At 39.3% G+C, this 25,873-nt stretch overlaps 1 protein-coding gene across 7 annotated transcripts in view; it reads left to right on the top strand.

Moving 5' to 3' along the window:
• The window catches only part of PCDH11X (protocadherin 11 X-linked), a 1,012,591-nt gene that overhangs the window by 235,439 nt on the left and 751,279 nt on the right, over positions 1-25,873 (top strand). The window contains exon 6 of one of the 7 annotated variants that reach the window (XM_073360867.1): positions 5,682-5,783. The exons of the other annotated variants lie outside the window; for them this stretch is intronic. Coding sequence (XP_073216968.1) covers positions 5,682-5,756 — 75 coding nt within the window. The 3' untranslated portion in view covers positions 5,757-5,783. Of the gene's footprint in view, positions 1-5,681; positions 5,784-25,873 lie in introns of those variants that run through there. 7 annotated transcript variants of the gene reach the window in all.

The raw sequence follows: 25,873 nt of genomic DNA, 5'->3' as shown, positions 1-25,873 counted from the left end.
CCCACTCTCATCACCAAAGAGAGTTTTAGGGAGGGAGTCATAGGCAGTTGGGATTGTGGGCATGGATATCACCCGGAATGGAGAAGAAGTAGTGCTGTTTGACCAGGAAGATGGCAGGACTGATGGCTGAGAAAACATATATGTCATGATGGAAGACTGTGTGGGCAGGGGAACTGAAACAGGAAGTGGATATTGAGTATGAGCTCAACTTGAGGCATAATGGTGTGGATTTCACAATGGAAGAGAGGGGCATAAAACTAACGGGTTATGGAGAGAGTGGAGTGGAGTAGAGGGAATCAACAGTTAGTCTGGAGTCTGCTGGGAGAGGAAGGCCTAGAGTCATGAAGAAGTCATAGATAGTGATGGATTGGAGGCACGTAGGGATTGGGTTGACGCTGAATACAAGGAGCAAGAGATGCTTAAGCAGATGAGGTGGTAACTGGAGAAAGTAAAATTAGATATACAGAAAAGAATGAAAGAATAGTGTACAGTGATGACAAGTTTCAGCAAGTGGCCATTTTCATGCATGCAAGCGTTGATCTAGGGTTGAAGGTCAAATGAGAAGGTGAGAACAAGGAGCTGGAAATCTCAAGGGTTGGATGGAACATCAACATGGAAGCTGAAGTCTCTGAGGTTAAGGATGTGAGATCGTGATGAGAAAATCAAAATCAGAAGAAAATGGATGGGCAGGAGTTGAGGGGATGCTAGATGAAGGGGAAGGGAATTTAGAGTCAATGTCTGAATGCCTGTAAAAAAGCATGTTTGTTTTAAGCAGACTTTCAGAGCAAATTAATCCCCAAATCACCCAACCCATGCTCAAGGTACAAAATCAAAGCAGTCAAATTCAACATCCTAACTTAGCCTGTCATGCTAGTGGGGATCAGGTCATTCTGAAATTGACCCCAAAAGAATGCAGTCCCATATCATGAAACCATACCACACAATTTTTCATGACTGGCTGGAAAATATTATAATTCAGTTCTGATGTTCCTAGGATGAACTATAAAACGATCCTTTTGCATAGAGTCTGCTTGCACAGCAGGTTTGGATAAAATTAGTGCCAATAAATTCAAAATTTCTTGAATCTAACAATTACTGAATTTCAAGAAATTAATTAAAATAAGAATCATATCTCGGAAGTAGAAAACTCATTTTTCATAAAACTGGAGCAATTTCTAAGGTCCTGGCTGGAAACACCCAAATTACATGATCAGAGCACTTACTTACTACTTACTTTAAGTATTCTCTTACTAAGAAGTTGTTCATTTTTTGTAACCTTAGTTTATGGAAGATTTTTGTTTTACATTAAATGGTCCGTATGCAGGATGAGAGATAAGAGGATCACTGAAATAATTCTAATATCTATCAAACTCTATAGGTATTACAGTTTTTTTTTCCTCCCCTCTTTGAACAGTAAGAAATATCTTTCTATTTTAGGATTTTTCTCGTTAACATGGGAGGATTTTCTTATTGCTATCTGGTAGATTAAATAACTGACAGAACTTTATGATTGCTTGCAGCCTGTTTTTCTTGTGCAATTTGGAAAGTGAGTGTCTCCAGACTAAAAGAGGCATTTATCCAGTGTATCCTGCAGAAGGACTAATGTTAATATGGCCATGGAGGGATTTATTAAATGTACAGAGTGAATTCATGATGAACCAAATATGAGACCATTTAGTTATGATTAATATAGTCCAGTTTGGGAGTCTGGCAAGTGGACTGCTTGTGGAATTAGTACTATTTGTCTTTACTAATCTTATTTTCATGTGTATTTCAAGGAATCTTACATCCTGGTTTCTAAAGAGAATGCTGGCGAACAAAACATTTGCTACAAAGGTGCTCTGTTGGAGTGACTTGATTTTAACAGATTTTGTTAATTTTAAATACAGTAACTCCCTACTTAACGTTGTAATTATGTTCCTGAAAAATGCGACTTTAAGTGAACCGACGTTAAGTGAATCCAATTTCCACATAAGAATTAATGTAAATGGGGGGGTTAGGCTCCAGGGAAATTTTTTTCACCAGACAAAAAACTATATTTTATATATATATATATATATATATATATACACACACACACAATATAAGTTTTAAACAAACAATTTAATACTGTACATAGCAATGATGATTGTGAAGCTAGAGGGTGGAAGAGGGTGGGATAGTCACCAGGGAATGACCTGCTGCTAAATGATGAACTAGCATTTGTCTGAGCCCTAAAGGGTTAACACGTTGTTAATGACAGGTTTCAGAGTAGCCTCAGACTCTACAAGGCAGCACGAATAGAGGGAGTGGAGACAGCATGGTAGACAGAGACAGAGACATACACCCTGTGTGTGGGAGAGAGAGAGAGATGTGCATTGCCCCTTTAAGTATGCAGACACCACATTCTAAGTACATTGCCTTTAAAAAGATCAGGAAGTTGAGACAGCAGCTGCGGCCAGTTCCCTCCATCCGGAGCCCTGTGGTGTCTCCCCTCTGCTCTATATGGAGAAGGGGTAAGCGGGGGGGCAGGAGTAGGGGGAAGGGGGACACCCTGACATTAGTCCCCTTCTTCCCCCCTCCCCTGCACAGCATGCAGGAGGCTCTCAGGAGCAGCTCCATGGAGGGGCAGAGGGTAGGAGCAGCACATGGCAGTCCAGTCCGGGAGGGACAGCTGAACTACCAGCAATTGGTAGCCTGCTGGGAAGCTGCTGCACAGGGAACTTAGGGGAGTGGGGAGCTGATGGGCGGGCTGCTGGTTCCAAGCCCCCATCAGGTAGCTCCAATGAGCTGTTCTTCCTGCAAGCAGTGGACAAAGCAGGCGGCTGCCAAACAACATTATAAGGGAGCGTTGCGCAACTTTAAATGAGCATGTTCCCTAATTGATCAGCAACATAACAATGAAACAGTGTTAACCAGGATAACTTTAACTGAGGAGTTCCTGTATCTTTAACATGCACATCTGTGGCAATGGTTAGAAAGGAGTCACCTCTATTCATCACACTGCCCAAAGGCATATGGTGCAGATATAGTCATTCATTTGTCCTGGCCTCATCATTTTTCTCACCTAACTCAATTTTCTCATGCAAATATGAACTTTATCTCTCATTCTATGGACTTAAATTGCATTACAGTCACTTGTCTGGCTTTGCAAATTCATTTGAGGGGGAAAAAAGACCACTGGAAAAGAACCAACTAATTGTACTCTTCCATCAGTTCTTGCCAGGATTTTGTGAAGAACACTGAGAAGACTAGTTTCTCCCAGTCTTCATCTTTGGAAGGACACAACTGTGCTGTTTGTGCATTCCCCACACAAACTGTCAAGGACACTTTTAGCCATCTTAGTGCTTTCAGCTAGAGGCATAAAAAATGTTGGCAATAAAAGCCAAAACAAGCACAAAACTTGCAGCATTTTAGATTTCTGTAAAATGTTGAAACTCATCTCAGATTCTTTGAAAATTTTTCTAAGATTCAAAAACCTTCCAAGCAATCTGGACTTAGTTTTGAACTTTGAAGACAATGAATTACTCAATCTGAATAGGAGTGGCAGAATAACCATGCCACTTTGTCCCGTAAGCAACATCCCTTTCACCATACTGTACATCATAGAATCGTAGGACTAGAAGGGACCTCGAGAAGTCTTCTACTCCAGTCCTCTGCAATCAAGGCAGAATTAAGTATTATCTAGACCACTTCAACAGGTGTTTGTTTAACCTGCTCTTAAAAAATCTCCAATGATGGAGATTGCACAACCTTCCTAGGTATTTTTTTCCATTATTAACTATCTTGACATTTAGGAAGCTTTTTCTAATGTCCAACTTAAACCACCTTTCCAGCAATTTAAGCCCATTGCTTCTTGTCCTATCCTCAGAGGATAAGGAGAACAATTTTTATCCCTCCTCCTTGTAACAACCTTTTATATACTTGAAAACTGCTATCATGTTCTCCCTCAGTCTTCTCTTCTCCAGACAAAACACACCCAATTTTTTCAATCTTTCCTCATAGGTCATGTCATGCAGGTCGCACTGCATTAGCAGCATATATCTGGTGCATTTTTGTGCAGCATGACAAGATGCCATTCTTAGTGTATAGTACCATAGGTAAATATGACATTTTAAAGAACAAATAAACTTGGATTCCCTGCCCAGAGGAGCTTACAATATAGGGTAACACAAGGATAGCAGAACTGACAACATGGGGAAGGAACAGAACTTGAATACTGGCTTTGCTCTCTTCCTATTATATCTTCCCCCTCATTGCACATGTGTGTAGGCACAAGCAAGATTTTGACCTAAATAATTGTATTAATAACAGTTTTTGTGTTATAATATCTTATTATTGCAGAGAGTTGCATCCCAGCTGCACTGCATGGAGTTGTGCTATATTGCTTGCAGTTATATTTTTCTGCAAACTTGAACTCACATGCTAATGCTGCACCTTCACAAGCACTGGGGTTTGCTTGATTTTTTTTCATTTGGTGCCATCATTCTGGATTATACTATTATGACTATTTCTTTTAAAGCTTCTTATTTTAAAATAAGGATAAATGTGATGGGTAAAACCAAAAGCAATTTGCTTCCAAAGCCAGATAAAATAGAGAAGTTCAAGTAACCTAAGGCAAGTTGACGCAAGTGCTGCTCATGTGGCAGAAATGAGAACTGAGTGTTGAATGACTTTGAAACTTATAAAAGGAAAATAGCCACGAGTATGTGAGGAAATGTATAAATATTAGCATTCTTGAGTGGAGTGGAAAAGATTGAGGGGTTGGTGGTTTTTTTGGCCTCTCTGTTTTTATTGTTGTTAAACATTCATGCTAGGGTAGTGCGCAGAGGCTCCAGTTAGGACCAGGCCCCCATTGTGCTGGGTGCTGGACAAATACAGACAGACAGTCCTTGCCCTGGAGTCAAAGTCCTGTATCCTGCAAGTTGCTCTGTACCTATGTGGGGCTTCTCACAGCACAGGCGTCCATCCATGCAGAGCTCATTACAGCATAGAGGCCTAAAAGATATAAGGAGATGAAGATGGTGGACGGGGATATAACATATAAACAAATGACTATGGTGATAAGTTGGTGCAGCTGTTTTAGTTACATGATTTCTTTTTATTGGAATGTGGGTTACATTTATTAATTGGGGATATAATGGGGCTGAATCCTACCTCGTGTTGAACATATTCAACTTCCATTGTAGCTAATGAGAATTGAGGTGCTCAGCATCTTGCAGGAGTGCTCATTGGCTTTCACTACCAAGCTCAGGGTTTGGAGAAATGTCAAGGTTGGGGAAGTTAGGAAGAAGAAAGCAATTTCTGTGGAAGAAATGTATTTATTCTATGGCCATTTTAGTGAGTGGTTGCACATATTGCTATACTTATTGGAAAGAAGTTATTTAAGAAACTTTATTAATGTGGTGTTGCATCATTTATCGTAGTTAAATATTGATACTGTGCCAATCTGGTCTAGTAGCTGTGGACACATAGTTATGGTTTTGGTTGCTAACTTTTTTTTGAAGTTTTATTCATTGGTTAATTTGTTATCCTTTTTTTTAAAAAAAATAAATCAAATGAGATTCATAATTGCATCCTTCAGTAAGTGGTGCAGGGGTTTGTGTGTCACACTGCAAGCATCCTAATTACCTTAGCATGCTGCACTGTAGACCTTTGTGTTTAGTACTGATCATTCTAATGGCTCTTCATGTTTCTTGCAGAGGCAACAGCATGCCACAGCTCTGCATTTCACAGTACAAAACTTGAGCTCAGAACCATCTCTTTTACTCAGGTGAAGCACTTTGGGAATCTCCCTAGCTGAATTAACAGGTAGTGATTAATTATTATTATTTTATTTTGCCAGCAATAATGTTCAAACACTTTATAAGATTTTCACTACCCAGTGGTTTGAAATAGATCTAAAAGCAATTTAGCTTTCATCTTTGATTATAGCACACGTGAAGGCAAAACCACGAGAGCAGCATCTCAGTAGAAAATATTCCCTTGGTGTAAAAGTAGGGCTGGCCATGGTTACCTGAGGAAGCAGTCTTTACTATAGCCAGCTTGACGATCAACACATTAAATGATCTAATCTAAATAATGGATTAATTGCTTACATTCAAAAGAGATGTAACATAATTTGTCCTAACCAGGATTTTCTAAAAATGACAAAAATAAATCCCCCCAAATGTTCTGAAAATATATTACCAGTAAGAGTTTCATCTAGGCTGTTTCATCAGCTTGATCACCTTGAGCCTGACCTTCTGTGTGTTAAAGTACATGGGCGTTTTTTCCATGGCTTTCAAAGGTGTCAGGATCCAGACAAAATGTAGGATGGTAAATGTGTGCTGTGAGTAGAATAGGTTTCAATCAGAAGAAGTCAAACAGCTGGCAATGTACAATAGGAATGTAAGGATTCTGACTGTCCTTTCCTCCCTTGTGAGATTCAGATTGATATGACTAACTATTTGTGCTGTTAGCCAAAACAGAAAGGCAGCAGTCAAGGAATAAATCAGAGTCTGTTTGTATCAGAGTTTGTTTTAGTGTATCACATGATTTGTGGGAAGGTTCTCTTGGGTGACCTTTTAGTTGCTCTCTTAGTGCATTACATTATGTCTGGGCACTGGTGAGTAGTATGAATAAGTTTGTGTATCTCCCATTTATTTTAATATATATATAAAATAAGTGCTTATCCCAAGCTCAAGATGCCTTTGCTGTCAGTTAGAGATACAATCAGATAAACTAAACAAAGTCAGCAGCTTTTCTTCACCCCAAACCAGAAAATAACCAGCCACTGATAAATCCAAGCCCAAAAAACCTCCTCACCCACAGATGGCTGTCTTTACCATACCCCTTCCTCTCTCCCTCCTTCCCTCCAAAATGGAATAAACACCAGAATAAATTGCCTAGGGAGGTTGTGGAATCTCCATCACTGGAGATTTTTAAGAGCAGGTTAGACAAACACCTGTCAGGGATGGTCTACATCAGTGTTTCCCAAACTTGGGACGCCGCTTGTTCTGGGAAAGCCCCTGGCGGGCCGGGCCAGTTTGTTTACCTGCCACTTCCCCTGGTTCGGCCGATTGCGGCTCCCACTGGCCACAGTTCGCCGCTGCAGGCTAATGCGGGCTGTGGGAAGCAGCGGCCGGTATGTCCCACGGCCCGCGCCGTTTCCTGCAGCCCCCATTGGCCGGGCACAGCAAACTGCGGCCAGTGAGAGCTGCGATCGGCCGAACCTGCGGACGCAGCAGGTAAACAAACCGGCCCGCCAGGGGCTTTCCCTGAACAAGCGGCTTCCCAAGTTTGGGAAACACTGGTCTAGATAATACTTAGTCCTGCCATGAGTGTAGGGGACTGGCACCCCTTGAGGTCCCTTCCAATCCTATGATTCTATGTATTAGCCTAGTTTTTAGACTAGTTTCCCTTGTAGATCAACAGATGAAGTTCCAAACATGAAGTAAGTTTCAAAATTGAGAGGGCTACTCATGAAGAATATCCTGCCATCAGTTCCTTCTCTTTTATACCCTGAGAGCTTCCAGCAGCTCTCTTCCACAGGGAGAGAAGCAGTCTCTCATGCAAGCAGGTCCCAAAGTTATTTAGACTTTCTTGTTATAGTAAAGTTGAGTCTGATGATTTGGATTTTTAAGCAAGTTCCTTGTGTGCAGAAGGCATGCTAACTATTTTACAGGCTCTATACGTAGAGATGAATTTTCAGTAACCATTCTTTGACTGCACAAGTGAAAATAGCCCTGTCAGCAATTCTGTGTTCAGAAACCCCCTAAATTTGTCTACTCACAATATATGTGCCGACTAATTTTGAGGGCATAGTTCAGACCATCCATGAAATACAGATGAAGGAATTCAAGCTGGTGACTATAGGCCAAAACTATCAAATGACATTAATATATCAAATCCCAAACCCCTCTTTCACAAGGTCTTTGTACTACACTTGCTATTAAGTTAGGTGATTAAAATCCCATTTGTTAGAGAAATGGTTTGTGCTCCTCATTTCTCACACAGTAGATACATTATGTTATCATTTCTGTGACACTAACCTGTAATGTGTGTGTTGTATATATTCACAATATACTGCTTCTCTGTAGCAATAATCACAATCTCAAGATATGCTGCTCCTAAGAGTATTAATCTCTGGCAGGTTGGCTGAAGAAAAAAAAGCTAAACAGATGGTAAAGGGAAATAATGTATGAAGTTTTATTTTATAAACTGTGATTAATTTCAATTTCATTTTATAATCCTTTAGGACTAAAGCTTTTAAACCGCCAAACCTTGTGTGAATAAATATGGTGACACTTAAATTACTAAAGTGTAGTGTCAGTTGTTTCTATTTACAATATCATGTGCATGCATTCAGAATTAATTTGAAAGACTATCACTTCTGCAGTGGATATAAAATAACACATATGCTCCCTTTTTGTTGAGGTAAAATATGAACTGTAGCCACTACCCCTTTAGGTCTGGCCTTAAGTCTTATGCCACAGTCAAAGGCCAGCAGTGCTTGCATTGTCTTTGGCATTAGTCCTATTTCTCCATATTTTATTTGTCTGGATTTTATATAAACACATTTAACACTTACATTGCCAGATAGGTCGTCCTTGATATGAACTGTCCTAAGGGACTGAAGAGGAACAGATTTGCTATGAATTATTTTCCCACTAGCTCCTGGTCGCTCCCTCTCCTCCAGCCCTCAAATAGATCCTTCTGTTCACTCACCAACATTCCTATGATTCCGTTCAATCACCACTGTAAAGATCCTCAACTCATTCCTTCTCACTGGGACCCGCTGCTTGCAGCCTGTCTCCCCACCCTATCTTGTTCTGAAGTGACTTGTCTGGGAACCAGTGGGTTTCACAAAGGCTCAAGAATTATATGCCAGTACTACTGAGATAGCATTGTTCAAATGACAATGGCTTAGGCAGCAATGGCATGAGGATGGGGAAGATGTGAGGATGGTATGACTAATACATGTTTGGGATATGAAAAGTAAATTTTGGTCAACGTTGGCACTTACATTCTCATAGCAATGTATAATGACTCCTGCATCTCCGAGAAACTGCCTCTCCCCCGTGTCTATTACTTCCCATGACAGCTTTTTTCCACCAAACAAAGACACTCCGTGCAGCACTACCATGAGCACTGGGGACATATGGTTATGGAAGCTGGACCTAGACTATGGAACTTGTTGTCTGAAAATGAGAAGAATGCAAAATGTCTCTCTTCCACTTAACTTTCCCTCAATCAGTTCTAATCGCACACAAACACACCCACACCAAAACTGTAAGCTAACCTTGTATATCTCCTACAGGCTGGGAGGGATGGAAAAGAGTGAGATAGTTCCTGTCCTTTTTTCTTTAAAAATGTGGGAGGCACTCATATGATCAGTACCTAGATTTAGGTATCACAATATACTCCTTCTTTGCTTGGCTTAGATGGCTTGTCCTAATTATGTGTAATCATTGTTTTTCTTTACAAAGGAAAATTGACACATACAAATTAAGTCAGATAGAACTGTGACAATTGAAATAGAAATTGAACAGCTAAATTAAATCTACCCCCTGGGGTTGTTACACTGTAACACAGTATGTGTGCAAAATAATGGCCTGGGGCATATTATGATAAAAATACATATTTTTTTAAAGGATCAAGGAAATTGAGGTAAAGGTGAAATGTATTGCACATTCTGAGAAATGGTCTGGCAGAGAGTCAAGTCAGTGGCTTCTTTAAAGTACTCCGTTGTTTCTGGGTATTAGTGGATGGTATGAATATCATTGTCCTTTTAGATTCCTTTCATAGCTTTATTTCATTTTATTTAATTTCACGTTTAACTTGCCGTAGTTTCATAGCTAATCACTGGAACCTCCCCCATTGTAGTGAAATTTCCCAGCTTATATGCCACATGTTTTACTTCTTCTAGGTAGAGGCAACCCAAGCTGGATGATGAAATCCAAGGGTTTTGGCAACAGGGTTTCTTGTTTGCATCTTCAAGTAAGCGTTCTGTTTCCTCTTGAATAGAACACTCCTGTGTTCTGTTAACATCTCACCATGATTATCCTCCTGCCAAGAAGATTGATTGAACTGACCTCCAGAATTCCATTCATCTAATTCCTGATGTGCCATCATGTATCACTGTTCGGTGGCTCAGTTTACATAGCTCCCTAGTCTACACAGGCTAGTAGAGACAAAAGGCTGGTAGAGTTGCATCTTCTTGCTCCAGCTATGAATTTGGCCCTAAATCTAGGACTGGAAGTATGATCTCCTGCTTTAGGTATAGAGTTATCACGTGGCCTGTTATTGCAAACCTGCAATCAAAAGATTTTTTACATGTGTATGAGATTATTTATTGAATTTTGTCTTCTCCAATTTTCTCTTTAGTTAATAAATGATGAAAGTGGAAGCAATATTTCATAATCTGAATAATAGCAACCCCGCTCCCCCAAAATGGTAGTTTACTTTTAATGAGAGCTGATAAGTGAAAGCACAAAGAAGGGTTTGTTTAGGGTAAACTCATAATTGTTTCTTTGCTTTGTGAGTCTCTCTTTTTAATCGATTAATGAATACTTAGAGTTTTCAGAAACCACTGAGCAATGGCACACAGGTGAGCTGGAAGCAGCTCCTGCATGCCCCTTCTCAGCAAAGGCACCTTTCAAAATAAATATTTTTTAAAAGACCCAACAATCCCTCCTGGAGCATTTTTTATATGAAATGAGCCTTTTAAAAATTTGGGTTGTATTACAAAAGAGTCATCGTACCACCTCTCCCCAGGATCATTCGGCTTGCCCTGTGCTTAGTGGTATGATATTTGCGGGGGGGGGGGGGGGGGGAAATGTTTGAGTGGCATCACTCAAAACAACCCTGGCTCAGCTTGTTAAAAATTCCTGCCTGCTCTGAGGCTGGCACTGAGCTGGCTGCTTGCTCTGGCCTCATTGCAAGCGTAGCTAGTATTGTCATGACGATGGCAGCAGCTACAAGGATTATTCTATGTGATGTGCTGGGGTGTCCCCCAAACAGAACCTTCAGGAGTCCCTGGGGAATTCAGCATTTGAACCCCTCTGCCTGTTACTCTAGCAACAAAATGTTGTCAGTGTGTCTGGAATCTGCAGTAGAAAAATCTTGAGAGAGCTCCTTGTTAAAATTTTGGCTTTACATAATTAAATGTTGGCCATAATGGTTTTGAATGCTATTTTATAGGGGTTCTCAGTTACAGAAAATAAAACAGTATAAATTACAAGATTTTTTTCACCAAGTGGATGCCACCCCATCAAGCTTAGCATTCAGCCAATAGTGGCTGCTGTTTGTACTTTTCATGACCCTATTTTTAAATGAAAGGGCATTAAGTTATCACTAGCTTGTCTTTTAGTCCTGAGACTATTCTTCTCCCACTTTTAAAATGACAATATCACAGACATTATTGGTATGAGCAGATGGACTATATAAGGTATATGCACACACACAAATATAGCGCATAAACAGGAGATATACTTTAAAACAATAACAGAAAAACATTAAATTCTTCTTAAATTTTAGACTGCTTTAACACAGGCCCAATAAAAACCAAAGACATTTACAATAGGGTTCAATTGTTCTAGTTTAAGGTTATATAAAATGTCATTTCCTCATAACCTTTTGATTTTCTTGAGTACCTTACAGTCAGTCTTTCTTGCTTTTTAAATTCACTTGTCACATTTCTTCTCCCGTTTTGTCAGCCTTTACTCAAGATGAATACCACTTACTCTTGCAAGCAGTCCCTGTAACTGTGCCTTAGTGGGTCACTACTGAGGATGCCAAATTCAGGATGAACTGCTGAGAAATAGGGCAAACAATCCAAAACTGGTGGTTATTCTTTTATAAGATATACCAAACTAGCCACAAGAGTAAACTCCTGTCTCACCACACAGGCTAACAAGAAAACATAAAGGCAGTTTCCTCAGGCATTCCAGTTCTTATATCACCACCAAAAACACAGGATTCAGAGATGAGTGATTCTTTACAACCAGTCTCATCAACTAATGGGTTCTTCTGATCCCAAAGAACCAGCCATGCACCTAGGTCAATATATAACTTAGATGTTACCCAAAAATCACACTAATGTCAATCCTTTAGTATCTAAAATCTAAAGATTTATTCATAAAAAGAAAGAAAGATGAAAGTTAAAATTTGTTAAAAGAATCAATTACATACAGTAATAGCAAAGTTTTTGGTTCAGGCTTGTAGCAGTGATGGAATAAACTGCTGGTCTCTGGAACACATCCACAGCTTGGATGGGTCATTCAGTCCTTTTGTCAGAGCTTCAGTTTGTAGCAAAGTTCCTCCAGAGGTAAGAAGGATTGAAGACAAAACTGAGGTGTTTCCAGGGCATTTTATAGCTTTTGCCATGTGGGAGCATCCCATTGTTCTTACTGTGGAAAATTACAGCAACAAGGTGGAGTTTGGAGACACATGGGCAACCCAATTTCCCTCAGTCATTGCAGAAGCCATTACCTACACTCCAGACAGCACGTTTACATGACAGTCCACTCAGTGTAGATGGGCGTCTCCTATGGTCCACTGTCAACCAAGTGTTTTTTGACAAACCACTTAACTTCAATAGTCCCTCTAAGATGTGCTGACTACCTTGTGGGCTGTACCCCAGGAGTCAACATTTGAAATCCAGGTATAGAGCCAATACATATAACTTCAAATACAAAAATGATACATACATACAGATAGCATAACCATAACCAGCAAATCATAACCTTTTGATAGACACCTCAGTTGACAACCTTTGTACAAGATTTGCTGCAAATATATGATAGCGGTTGCAACCATGCTCTATATGGTCATTTGTTATCAGATAACATCACAGTCCCATAGGAGAGAAACTAATTGAAGTAGTCCACAAGCTGTATAAGAGTTACAAGTTTAAGCCCCTAGGGGTCTTACAGAATAATAATAATAATAATAATAATATAATTAATATTAATAAATTAATCTTGCCATATTTAGAGCATAGGGTAGCCCTTACCCATTATACAGGCATTTCCCAAGAATCCTGTCTTGAATCATGTTGGCAGTACTGTCTCAGAAGTCAACCACATACCATAGTGACCATTGCACTGAGAAGAGATGAGTTCTTTCTTTAAAAGGATACACTTCCAAATGTATGTAGGGCAGCCAGATACTACTGTCATGGGGACATTAGAAATGGATAGACCTCAGTTCCTCCTGTGCCACTGACACATCAGGGATAATAAATAATTAATTGATAAAATATTTCCGATTTGGCTTTGCATCTCGAAGGATCCCAAAGTGTTTTAAACATTTGATAAATTCAAATATGAACATGAATCAGGTAATTAACCACTGACATGCAGTCACCTCTGGGATGCAATGCAGACTATGTCTTACAGAGAACAACATAAGTTTACATTAATTGAAGAAAGAAAGTAAAGAAATCCACAAGCAATTAAAGATGAAACAGTGTTCTTTTGTTTTTATCATTAGGACATTTTGACTTGTGCATTTTTAACTTTATGTGCAATAACTCAAGTGTATTTTTAAAATAACAGTATGGAATTAGGTGAGATACTGCCACTTCTCTGTGTACCAAGGTAGAAATGAGGAAAATCTAGTATGGATAAATAACCTTTCTGAAGCCCTATATCATTTAAATTGCACTTACTAAATTAAAGTATGTACAGCTCCACAATTAATATTTCCTTCCACAATTTGCTCCTCAATCTAGTGATCAGTTCTGCTCATCACATTTTCCCTGACTTACATAAACTGAATAAAAATAAATCATTTGACTGCTAGGCATTGTAAATGACCATTCAAACTGTGAGCAGCTGTCTCTGCTTTGATCTCTTTTGAATACATGATGTCTGGAGCTGGGGTTTGCATACAGTGCTGCCACCTTACCCTATTGCTAATATTTAAAATATTCTCCTAGGGTAGGTCGATAATATGTCTACCTCAGTTTCACAGACACCCATGCCCTTTTAATGCATATTAATTTATATCCTATTAATATTGCTCCTTTTCCTTTCTTTCTCTATCATAACCTCTCCTTCCCTTCTTCTCCTCTGTTCCCTTGTATAGCTTTCCTGTTTCCTCCATATATGCAGGCAAGTGCAGCCACGTATGTAAGAGCTGATCGAGAGTACACTGATACCTGGTTCTGCATATTGAGTAAAATATTTTACTCAACTACTGGGACTTACTGTTTCCGTCTTGCAATCATCAAAACATCACTATTTCGTTACATGGGGAAGATGAGGTTACATATGTTAATAGTAGCTACTAGGCCTACAGTTACCCAGGTCACCCACATGCCTTCTGAAATTTCCCTGTGTGACAGGGTCAGGCGAGATGGCTACAGAGTGATCCTATTGGGATCCAGGAAGTGGGCGGCCGGCCCAGCCACTGCTAAAGGTCCTCCCCCCAGCCTAAGGGGAGTATCTACAGGTCCAGGATTCCAAGTGAGTATGGGGGACAACTAAAGATAAAACAGGGACAGGAGTGAGGTCATAGGGCTAAATGAAGGGAACCTGATGGGGACACCGAGCAGAGAACCCCGGACAGTGCCCACTGATCCTCGAAGGTGTCAAGGGAGCCAGCGGACGCCACCCAGAGGAACTCCGCCCGGATTTGTGAGCGGACGGAGGATCAGAAATAGGTCCCACAGTCACAGGAGACCCCATTGGCCAACCTCCTCTCCCTGGTCTTGTAGGAGGTCCCGTAAGTTTGTGGGAATGTGTAGATAAGAAGGTAGCAGGCAGAGGTAAAGCAAAGATTTCACAAGCACAGAGAGGATAATAGAGGAGGAGGAAGGAAGAGGAAATATGGGGTAAGGAAAAGGGAGAATTCCCAGGATGAGAGGAGGTAAATAGGGAAGAGGCCAGGGTAGAGAATCCATGTGTACATGAAGGGGAGAGGAGAGAAAAAGAGTTTCGTGAGTTTGAAGTTAGAGAGGAAAGTAGCAGAGCAGTGAAACTGACAGTTTATAGTGAGCTGGCAATTAAAAAGCAAAAAACAATAATATTCCAGGATGTGCCAAGGAAATTTCACATGCTTATCTAATTGTATCTGAACTTGGAGCAAGCAGCTGAATATTGGTATTTGTTGATTACAATCAAGTTTGAGATGAGTCTTTCAGAAAGTGTATCAGGCTTTCTCCTCCCAGCCCTGGCCAGAAGCTGGGAAGCTAAAGGAGCACACCAATGAAAATAAATCAAACAGTAACAACAAAATGCTAGCCACAATTCTTCCCCAAATCTCACAAGAATTTGAATTTGGATTTAGCTTGAGTCTCAGCCTTGGCCTTTGATTCTTATTCAAATGAGTCCATCCACAATATCTAACCAAAGCTACCTGGATTTATCTGAGCTTGTAAGGATACATTTAGCAATATAATTTAAAAATGTATGCAATTTTCAGGCAGTCAGTTACTGCTTATTATGTATTTCTGTTAATTTTAACACCTGACCTTTCAAAAAGATGGCTTGAGAGCTCTTCACATCTCTTAGCATCTATAAAATTCATGTTTCTCAAATCTGTGTTCTGAACACAGACCTGTGTTTACTTCTTTGTGTTTGTCAGTATGCAGTCTGTAGTTTGGACAGAACACCCTCCCCTTTCCCACCCCATCGAGGGCTTCTTATAATGTACAGCTAGTAAAAATGACTCTTGTATTGAATTCTTCTGTAAACATCTTTTTGGAGTTTGTTTATGCTTAGCTTCTAAGCAGTCCCTTTTAAGAATGTACAATCCAGGGCACATTTATTTTCTCAATAAATAATTAAACAAGTATGGGTGTTGTTGTTTTTTAAACAAGAGTAGTTATCAAATAAATAAATCCAAATGTTTGCCTTAAGTAAAATATATTCTGGCTACAATAGATTTCATGATATGACTCAGCTGATCTCTTTCTGATCTCCCTTAACTCTGTTGCTCCTCAGAGCCATGTTTTGCAAATGGTTACAACTGTTACAAGAGTGAAGGGGTTAACCCCAGGAAGTGCCTGGAAGGCATTGTAGGCAGATCTGAGTTCTGAAGGGACACCAGCACTGAAGGGACCCCAAAGTAATTTATTGCTGTTCTAAAAATCTTTAAATGAATGTTGGCACAGTATGGAGGCTCTTTAATGTTGGTGTTAACATTAGGGATGTTGCACATCCACTTTTCTGGAATTAGTGGTCACCAAATCCTCAAAGTCTGTATGGACACAGTGGATTGAGAACATAATAATCTTGTGTTAACTAGTCATAGCTCATGTTTACAGGATGAGGTCCGTTATCATCAGTCTCCAAGTATGTCAGAGCATAGGAGGCAACTCAACTGCTTGAAAGAGGGCACAAGTGATTTTTTTCCAGGTGCTATTTCAGTGACTAATCTATAGAATAATTCTGTTTCACTGTCACAATTAATATTTAATTATTCAATTATTTAATTAAAGCAGAACAACTTCAGTAGGAAAAATGGAGGGAGACCCATATCAGAATATTCCACAGCCTAACGGTTAGAGCACTCACCTGACAAGAGACTGAGTCCTGTTCAAATTCCTTCTTCCCAACTCAAGAGGAGGCAGGACTTGGAGGGGATCTCACACATCCTAGGTGGGTACTCTAGAATAAAGGTAAAGGGAAGTGCTCCTCTTCTGCACTTCAACCCCCCCCCCCGCTGTTTTGTGTGCACCCACCTCATAGGCCCAATCTAGTAGTTTGCCTCTGAGCACGCCTACCAGATTGGGCCCCTGCGCTAGATCTAGGTGGCCAAAAGCATGTCATTCCCAGTTTATGAATCACTCTGAGGTTTTGGGTCCCAGGCATCTGGAGAGAGGCAACAATGCACATGCCCAGAGGCAGGAACACAAGGACCTAGAGAACTTTAACTGCAAAAATGTAGGTGCTGAGCAAGTTTAGGTGCCTACAGAGTCAGGTAACAGACAAGTGGGAGTTTTGTGGATCTCAGTAATGCCTAAAACTGGGATTTAGCACCTAAAAATGGGCTTTAGGCACCTAAAGTACAGACATGGATCACACCATAGGTCTTTCTCTGGTGAAGATGTGTAAATTAAGGACTGTTTAAAAGCAAAAGTAATGGTTTCCTCCGAGGCAGAATTGGGATGCAGGAAGAAGAATTTATTTATAAACCCCCTCTGATGAAAACTAGCAAAATATGTGCAGTAGTTGACATGCATGTTACCAGAATTTGGGACATAGTCTCACTTTCTGAATGTTATACTGCTCTTACAATATTAGAATTACTGGAAGATTGGCTAAAGTTAGGAATGCATACTCTATCTGCGTATTCAGTTTCTATATAAACCTAGTTTTCTTTATTGCAATTCTTCCTAAATATTATAAAGAAATTATGTGAAAAAATGTTTTGCATTAATAGAATACTGCCAGAAAGACTGTTTCACAGTTCAAAAATCATATGTGCAAACAGATTTAAATAACACTCATCTAACATATTGCAAGACTTACTGCTGCTGAATATTGAGTTAAATATTAGTCCAGTACTATCACTTACAATATGACTTGGAAACATTTACATATTTAAAATCCATTTCACTACACATCTGGATCTCCATTGTAATGGCAAAATCAACATCTCTACTGAATGTTTTGTGTAAGGTACTGCTGGACTACATTAAGTGGAAGTTGCTTAAGTGAAATGCCATGTGGGTGCTTGGTTTTGTTAAGCAACTGGCTTCAAAGGTAACTTTACATTGTTAATCACATAAATCTCTTAAATAATTAGTGCTGCTATTCACTGGGGCTAAGCATTTAACTGGATTTAACAGAAATTAATTAGGTACTTCCTCAAAGTTAATGGAGGTTTTAAATAATATTTATTGAAAGTGTCTCATAACATCTTTGTGTGACTTCTGAAAATAGATTTTATTTGCTTTGAAGGCATCTTTCAGAATAATCTGTGGGCACGTGCATATCTCATCTCGTTGAATTATAGTGACACAGTTTGGGTTAGTTTAAATACTTGTTATGAAAAGTTGAACTATGGTGATTTATAGAACAGAAGATATGTCTTCATAGAACCATAGGGTTGGAAAGGACCTCAGGAGGTCATCTAGTCCAACCCCCTGCTCAAAGCAGGACCAGTCTGCAATTTTTTGACCCAGATCCCTAAATGGCCCCCTCAAGGATTGAGCTCACAACCCTGGGTTTAAGCAGGCCAATGCTCAAACCACTGAGCGATCCCTCCCCCTACTTATACATGAATGTTCTATATTCTCAGTAATAACACTATATACACTAAGGTCTGAAGACCTTCAACAGGGGAGCTCTTGTGTGTACCACAGTTAGCATATTTAAGGGCTTATTCGTAGTTACCGGGAATTTAGAGCATTTTTGATAGAGCATTTTGGCATAGATACCATTTCACGTTAAATGTGAAGTGAGTGCATGTGTCTCATATGTATTGCTGCAGTGAGATTTGTTATTTTTAGGATTACAGCACATCTTTAATTTCATGCAGGTTACAGCTCATATAATCCTTGTTCTCTTGGTGCCTTTGAATATTGCTCAAACATTCTTTGATTACCCAACATAGCTCTCTTCCCTCATCTGAAGCCATTCAGTCAACTTTCATGATTGGGGCACTTGAGGTCACTTAAAAGTATATGTAGCTCTCTGGCTTCCTTTGTTTGTGTTCATGTAGCTGTCATCCACCTTTTGCACCTCTCCTGAGTATGTTTGTGTATATGTATGTGTGTGTGTGTGTGTGTGTGTGTGTATACTCTTGAAGAGTAGCAAAAAAGGACAAATTGATTGATTGTTAATTAACATTCTGCGAGGCCTCATATTATGCAAGTTTCATCACACATATTCTACTTCAGTGTAACTGATATCTATAATAAAATCAGGCATACTTTTAAGTTTTATACAGAAAGATTTTTATGTGTTCTTTAAAAAGTAAATATAATTCAAATCTTGCAAATAGAGATTTTGGACATCCCACAGTCATGATATAAAGGATCACAGAAAACAGGCAGCTGTTGAATAACATTGAAATCTCCAAAGAGCTGGGTAACCTTTTATTATATCACAAAGTGTACAGGATAACTACTTTCCTTAGGATTGTGCCAGTGCTCTAGAGACTTCATCTTGACATCAGGTCAGAATAAGAAATTGAATGCTTGAATGTTAAAAACCATCCCATGCTCTGGTTCATTTTATTGCTCCCTTGAGATGGGTGGAGAGCTAGCAAGTTGAATGCCAAGTGCCTTGCACTACCATTTATACCCACTATTTTTCTCAGTCTGTATAGTATAATTACCCACCCAGTGTCAGTATATGTTGGCCCATTTTATCACTTAATGAGATGGTTTTGTGAAGCAACATTTGGCAAGAACATTCCAGACTGCTTTGTTAATTTGACTACCTCTAATGCAACTACGTCACCTGTTATAATTCAGTATGACTGCATTTTGAATCTATTGAAAGAAGGTCAAACTCAACTCTTCGCTAGTGAATGTGGCAGCTGTCACAAGGGTTCATTTTATCCATTAATTGTATGAAATCTAAGGAATGCCGTTTGAAGCTTTCAGAAGTACATTGGTTATGCAAGATATCTGATTTTCCCCAGAATCATGTTTGATATCCACAGCTGCTTAATAATGGAGATAACTGCCTTTCTCTATCATTTGTTTTTCTGCAGCTCATGATCTATAGTTTTCAGAGTAGCAGCCATGTTAGATGGGTGTTACCATTACAGTGTGTATGATTGTTTCATGTTCTCTGTGTATATATATATCTTCCTACTGTATTTTCCACTGTATGCATCCAATGAAGTGGGTTTTAGCCCACGAAAGCTTATGCTCAAATAAATTTGTTCGTCTCTAAGGTGCCACAAGTACTCCTGTTCTTTTTATGATCTATAGTATGATTGTTGTGACTGGGATTGATCACAAGAGTGCAATTTACTTGGTGTTTTAACTCAGGGAGGCATCCTTGACTCAAGAATAAATGTTTGCTTGTGTTCACATTGCAGCATTTCGGACTACATGATAATTTAAATAAATTTGCCACCTACTAACTCTTTCCTTTTCACATTCTTTAAAAAAGTAATTAGACTTAATGCTGTTTAGAAGGTGGCTAGATGGGAAATGTACAGGTAGGAGAGAAAGAGAGTGTTTCTAATAACTCTTATAAAGTAGGGCAATAGCACGGTACAATGATACAAAATTTGTGAAGGAATGGACATGTGCTCACTCTTCACTGTAGAGGGAATTACTTGTAAACTTTAGTGAGGCCTGCAGCAAGCAGTAGTTGATTCTTTGAATAGTGGGGTGGTTTCCTTCATTCTTCACCAACACCCTGTGCCTGAAACTTGAGTGATGCCTGGTGAGCAAATGGGCAGCAAAGCAAAAATATAAGAGGAGGAGTTACCTGGCTGGTCATTGCAGGTTATTTCAAAGTTAGTACCTGCTATGGTGTTCCATATTGTAACTAATCCATAATTGCCAGGACTTAACAGATGCCTGGAGTCTAGGTGTTGGGACACCTTAAGTGTAAGATCTTTTTTAATCTGACAGCTATTGTGAGCTATGTGGTCAGTACTTGGACTGCCAGTTGACATGATTTCAGGTGGCCTCACATCACATGGGAAACAGCTGTGTTTGCCGCTGTCTTTGCGCCATAGTATTGCCATCTTGGATTTTACATTGAAATGTCATTGAAACGAATAAAAACAATTGATTACGAAGCCCTCACTGTATCACTGTTTTTAGAGTCAAAGTGTTATATACAGCTTTCATAACGTAGGCAGATGACCCAGTGATAGAGAATCAAAGAGAGAATTTCATTCCAGATCCCCATAATGAGTGATACAATGAAACCTATAAATAATTTATAGGAAAAGCATCTACTAACAGACAAATATGGATAACCTTTTAAAAGAAAGCTGTGAAACTTAATAGAACTTTTCTGTTGAGGATGTTTGTTCATAGCAGTCCAAGAGTTAGTGAGGATTCTGTATTTATTTTCCAGGAAGAAATGATGACTAGTCATCCATGGTTATGGTTTTTTACACTAGGGATGCCAGATTTAATGTAACTGAACCTACAGCTTAAGAGGGGAAAAAAAGGAAACACAGCAACAACAAAAGCACATACTTCCACTAGAGCAAAAGCCATTTGAAAGTCAGCAAACTGCAACTGCTATTTGCCTTGGACTACTGTGCAACAATCCTGTTGCAAACAGATTAAAACAGCAGGACAGCAATTGTACTAATAGCAGCAATATCTGTGTCTGTGTTACTTTTCCCCAGGCATGGAGAAGAAGTCTTTGTGCAGTTTCATCTGAATTGTATAGCCATACTCCTAGTTTTGAACCACTTGTGATATATCATAGAACAATATAAATGGTCAGAAATCCATGCTTCAAAATGTATAGAGGGCAGAACGGATGCATTAAATCAGTTAGTGTGCATAAAGAGGTATGGTTTCTAGATTGGAGATTATTTTTATTTTCTTCTTTGTAATGTTGTTTGTTAATATGAACCATGAACAGATAACCCTTACCCTGATTCAATACATACTCAAAGATCTGCAGGAATTTTTTTTATAAAATAAAACATGAAGAAAAGGGAGATGAACTTATTTCACCAGTTTGTTTAGTAAATTTACTGTAAGCTGGAATTTGGTATACAGTCCCTTGAGACACATGAAGGGAACGGTAACCCACCCCCAGTTTGCCTCTAAGAATAACTGGGGCTTAGTGGAGGGGGACACTGAGAAAGAGAAAGTGGTCTCTAAAAAGCAGGCTGAAGTTTATAAAGAAGCCAATTTTGTGTACCCCAGTTTCAGTACCCCAAACCAGGTTTCCATGAGTAAGTTAGGCTAGAACTCCCCTCACACCACAGTAACCAAAGTGAGAGAGTCTGTTGTTCCTGCCAATCTCTTTCTCATGGGACCAGAGCAAGCTGGGAAATGTACTCCAGCAGTAGACTTTGTAGTCCAGCAGTGAGGCAAAGCCTGTTGGGAAACATGAATGTCTATTTACATTGCACATTTCACAGAGAACAGGGGGAGTGAGCTTTCTTACTGGACGACAGTTGTTCTGCTGCTGTATCTCTCATGGAAGCTATAGTCTAGATAACTTTTTTAACAGTTGTTTGCTGGGTAATTATTAAAGCCACTGAGGAGGCTCTCAACCCATTTTTAAAAAAGTCTATGAAATAAATGCAAGGCAGGTTGAAGTTTGTTTTTATTTTATTTACTGTGTGCTTCACACACACACTCTCTCTCCCCCCATTTTGAAAGCTCCACAACAAAACTGTGGCTTTTGTTTTTGGTAGTCCGACCACTCACACAAAGACTGTATCTTGCATCAGTTGGGAAATAAACCCCTGAGCATCTTTGATGGAGTTCATCACATAATATACCAAAATATTATCTTTGTCTGAACTATGAATAAATTCATGTTAGTTAGCGATACCATATAAATTAATAGTGAGGGGACATCTGATAAGCAATGCCACTTTTACTTTGAAAGTACAGTGTACTGGCCCTCCCCAGGAAACTTTCTTTTCTTTAAAAACTAGAATAGGAATCCAGGCTCTCCCCCTGGATCTGTTCAAAGAGATAGGTAGTATTTTCCTTGTTCTTCAGTTCAGTTTGAAGTTGTCAATTTTACTAGAAGGCATGTTAGCATTTGTCCGCTATGAAGTTTTGTTATGTTATCACAAGAATAGACAAACGCAGTTTGTGCAAGTCTTCTGAATCACTACTCTGATGGGCCGTATTGTCACAAACAAATAATGAAGCTGAAAAATGGAACAAACATCAACTCCAAACATTTCTTTCAACACGATCAATATGTATAGAATCAAATGAGAATATGTGCTAACAAAGTAGGGATGGGGTTCAGTGAGCACAAGTGTTTGTCCTTTTTGGGGGTGGGGAAGAGGGTCATGCTTAGTATACTGATTGATGAGAAAAGCTGATGGTGATTGCTCTGGGTCCTGGAGCTTATGGCAACCATTCTCCTGCATGCCTGTAACTCCAGCCTCTTCCCTAAACACAACTACTTTTGAAGAATGCAAAAAAATGCATCCTGGAGATACAGCAGATGCCAATAAGTGCTTGTTTGACAAAGAGGATAGGGGCTGCTCCTCACTTTTATACTAGAGTTGTTCTAATCCTTAGAATGCTTGAGCTGAGTAATATTGTTTCCAATTTTCCCTCTGTTTTACCGAAGTAGGACTGTCTTTCTTCCCGAACACTCACCTACCTATCCCTGAGAATAGAAGCAACCAGTCACCACCCCATGGATTAATTTGCTGCTCCTGACCAGCCTGCACAGGTCAACTCTCCCCTTCAGTGTGCAAACTACCTCCTGAGGGCTGATTCTTGACATGAGGGACAGAACAATAACCAGTAGTGACTGAGACATGTTATGCTGAGGTGTAGAAGAAGTTCCAGGGTGTCAGAGAGACTTGGCAATTGGTCTACACAAGAGTCCCAGACTGTTCTGTACCTTTAAACTCTGCCTTAACTCCAGCATAGCACCACTCCGTATTGCTATGAAACAGCTACCCCATCTCTCTGCCAATTAACCAGTTTCCTAACACCTAAAGGACATTCTGTTATTTGTTATTTGCACTTTGGTAGCCACTAGGGGCCCTAGTCAAAGATTAGAAACCACTTGGTGTTTGGCTCCATACATGCATATAATAAAAAGACAGTCCCTACTCCAGAGAGCGCTTACTCTGGCCTTATGGTAAGACACCACAGTTGGAAGAAGCAAACAAGCACTGGCATATCTGAAGGATGAGGCAACAGTAAAAAAAAATCATATTTTTTACAGTATAAACAATAGCCTTGGTAGTCTGAATTCCCCATCTGCCTCTGCTGCTAGATAGCATTGTTTTCTAGGCATCATGGAAAATGTGAGTCTAGAGGAATTTGACAATGAGGTTTGTGCTGGTCTACACTTAAAATTGACGTTGACATAGCTACGCACTCAGGGTGGGCAAAATCCACATCTCTGAGTGCCATAGTTATGCCAGCCTAACCCCTGAATGGATGCAGATAGGTCATCAGAAGAATTCTTCTGGCAGCCTAGCTACCATTGCTTGGGAAGATGGTGTTATTGCAGCAATGGAAAAACCCCTTCCATTGCTGTAGGTTTCATCAGTGTGATGGGTTCATGTCCGCATAGCTGTAGCTATGCTGCTATAGTCCCTGTAGTGTAGACATGGCCTTAGTTTGTGCCTAGCTTATTATAATGATGGCATTAAATAATATCAAGTATTTTGCTTTGCTTTTAGACATAGGCTTCAAATAGAAAGTCCAGGTCCAAAGCTCCTCAAAGGGTGGTTGGTGTTTTGTTCTGAGGCTGGTCTGCCCCATTACATAGAGAGGGCCAAATTTTGTTCTCAACTGCTCCAAATTTACACGAGGCTAACTTAATTGACTTCAGTGATGTTGCTCCTGATTTACACTCATTAGGGAAAAAAGAATAAGACCCAAGAGACGTTGCTGCGAAGTTTGACTCTGGACCAAACCTAAACTTCCTGACAGTTTTTTGCCATTCTGATCCCATGTCTGGGTTGGTCTCATAAGTTATCACTTTAAAAAAAGAAATAAAATACAAAATACCCAATAACTGACCCTCAATCAAGAATTGACCCTGATGCTGTTTTTTGGGAGTCTTCATACATTCTACTGAGCAATTTTTAGTGGCATGACTCATGTTGACACCTGTAGGCACATAAAATTAATGTTGACTTTATTTTCTGCATGAGTTGCAGCAGTGAATTAAAACTTACAGTACTGTGAACATTAACGTTACTACTGATCTTGACATAAACGTTGATTCCAATAATGAAGACAACTAAATACATTGTGAAAAAGGGAAACATTCTGTTTTTAATGTCTTTGTTCTCAAGTAACACACATAATACATGTTTATTAGTTATTGACAGTTGTCACCACTATTCAATAATGAGGTTCATGTTGAGTGACCATTTCCATTTTTAAGTGATCCAAACACATTATTTAAAACAATGCAATTTCAACAGTAATTGAAATATGTACTCTGATATTTCGGGGTCATTATAAAGCCAGCAAATGCTTGCAACAGCCTATTTATCTATAGAAATGTCAAATTTCACCAAAAGCTTCAGTCAAGTAAAATTAGTGCCACACACAATTTTAAATTGATTATGTCAAGCTGTATTAATGAACATTTATTTTTGTATTAGATAGTGTTAACAGAACCAGTGAGGTTAATTAATATATAGGTGTACAAAATTGTATTAATTATTATCATTATTATTTTCTGGTCTTCCTATTTAACAAGTTTCAAGCTGTACAATTCAGCTGTACAAAACAGAACTCAGGAAAACTGCTTTAAATGTAATTTAAATGGTGCTGAATATTGCTATGTTTTATGGGTCATTGAATACACTCATGTAGTGAGATTCTCTTTTTCCTGCAGCTGTCTTTTAATATAATGTCAGATGCTGAGCTGAAATAGTGTTGGAATCTTCTGAGCTTTGCTTAAAAAAAAGGGAGCGGAGGGAAATAATTTAATTGAATTTAGTTTTCGGTATTGTAGCTTCAAGCTTTCACAGCTGTATTAAAAATATTAGAACAGAATTCTGAAAACCAAAAGAATTTACAATCAAATAAATTATTCCTTGTGGTAGGCATAGAAATTAAAGTTTGTTCAGCACCCTATGTATGTAAAGTACTACATACAGAGATTTGTACTGTACCTTACACAATGAAGTCCAGGTTCATGATGAGGGGTCATAGATTCATAGATTCATAGATATTAAGGTCAGAAGGGACCATTATGATCATCTAGTCTGACCTCCTGCACAACGCAGGCCACAGAATTTCACCCACCCACCCCTGCGAAAAACCTCTCCCCTATGTCTGAGCTAT

Source organism: Lepidochelys kempii, chromosome 9 (assembly GCF_965140265.1).
Source record: "Lepidochelys kempii isolate rLepKem1 chromosome 9, rLepKem1.hap2, whole genome shotgun sequence".
NCBI lineage: Eukaryota > Metazoa > Chordata > Testudines > Cheloniidae > Lepidochelys > Lepidochelys kempii.
This window is presented reverse-complemented; position numbering and strand designations above follow the sequence as displayed.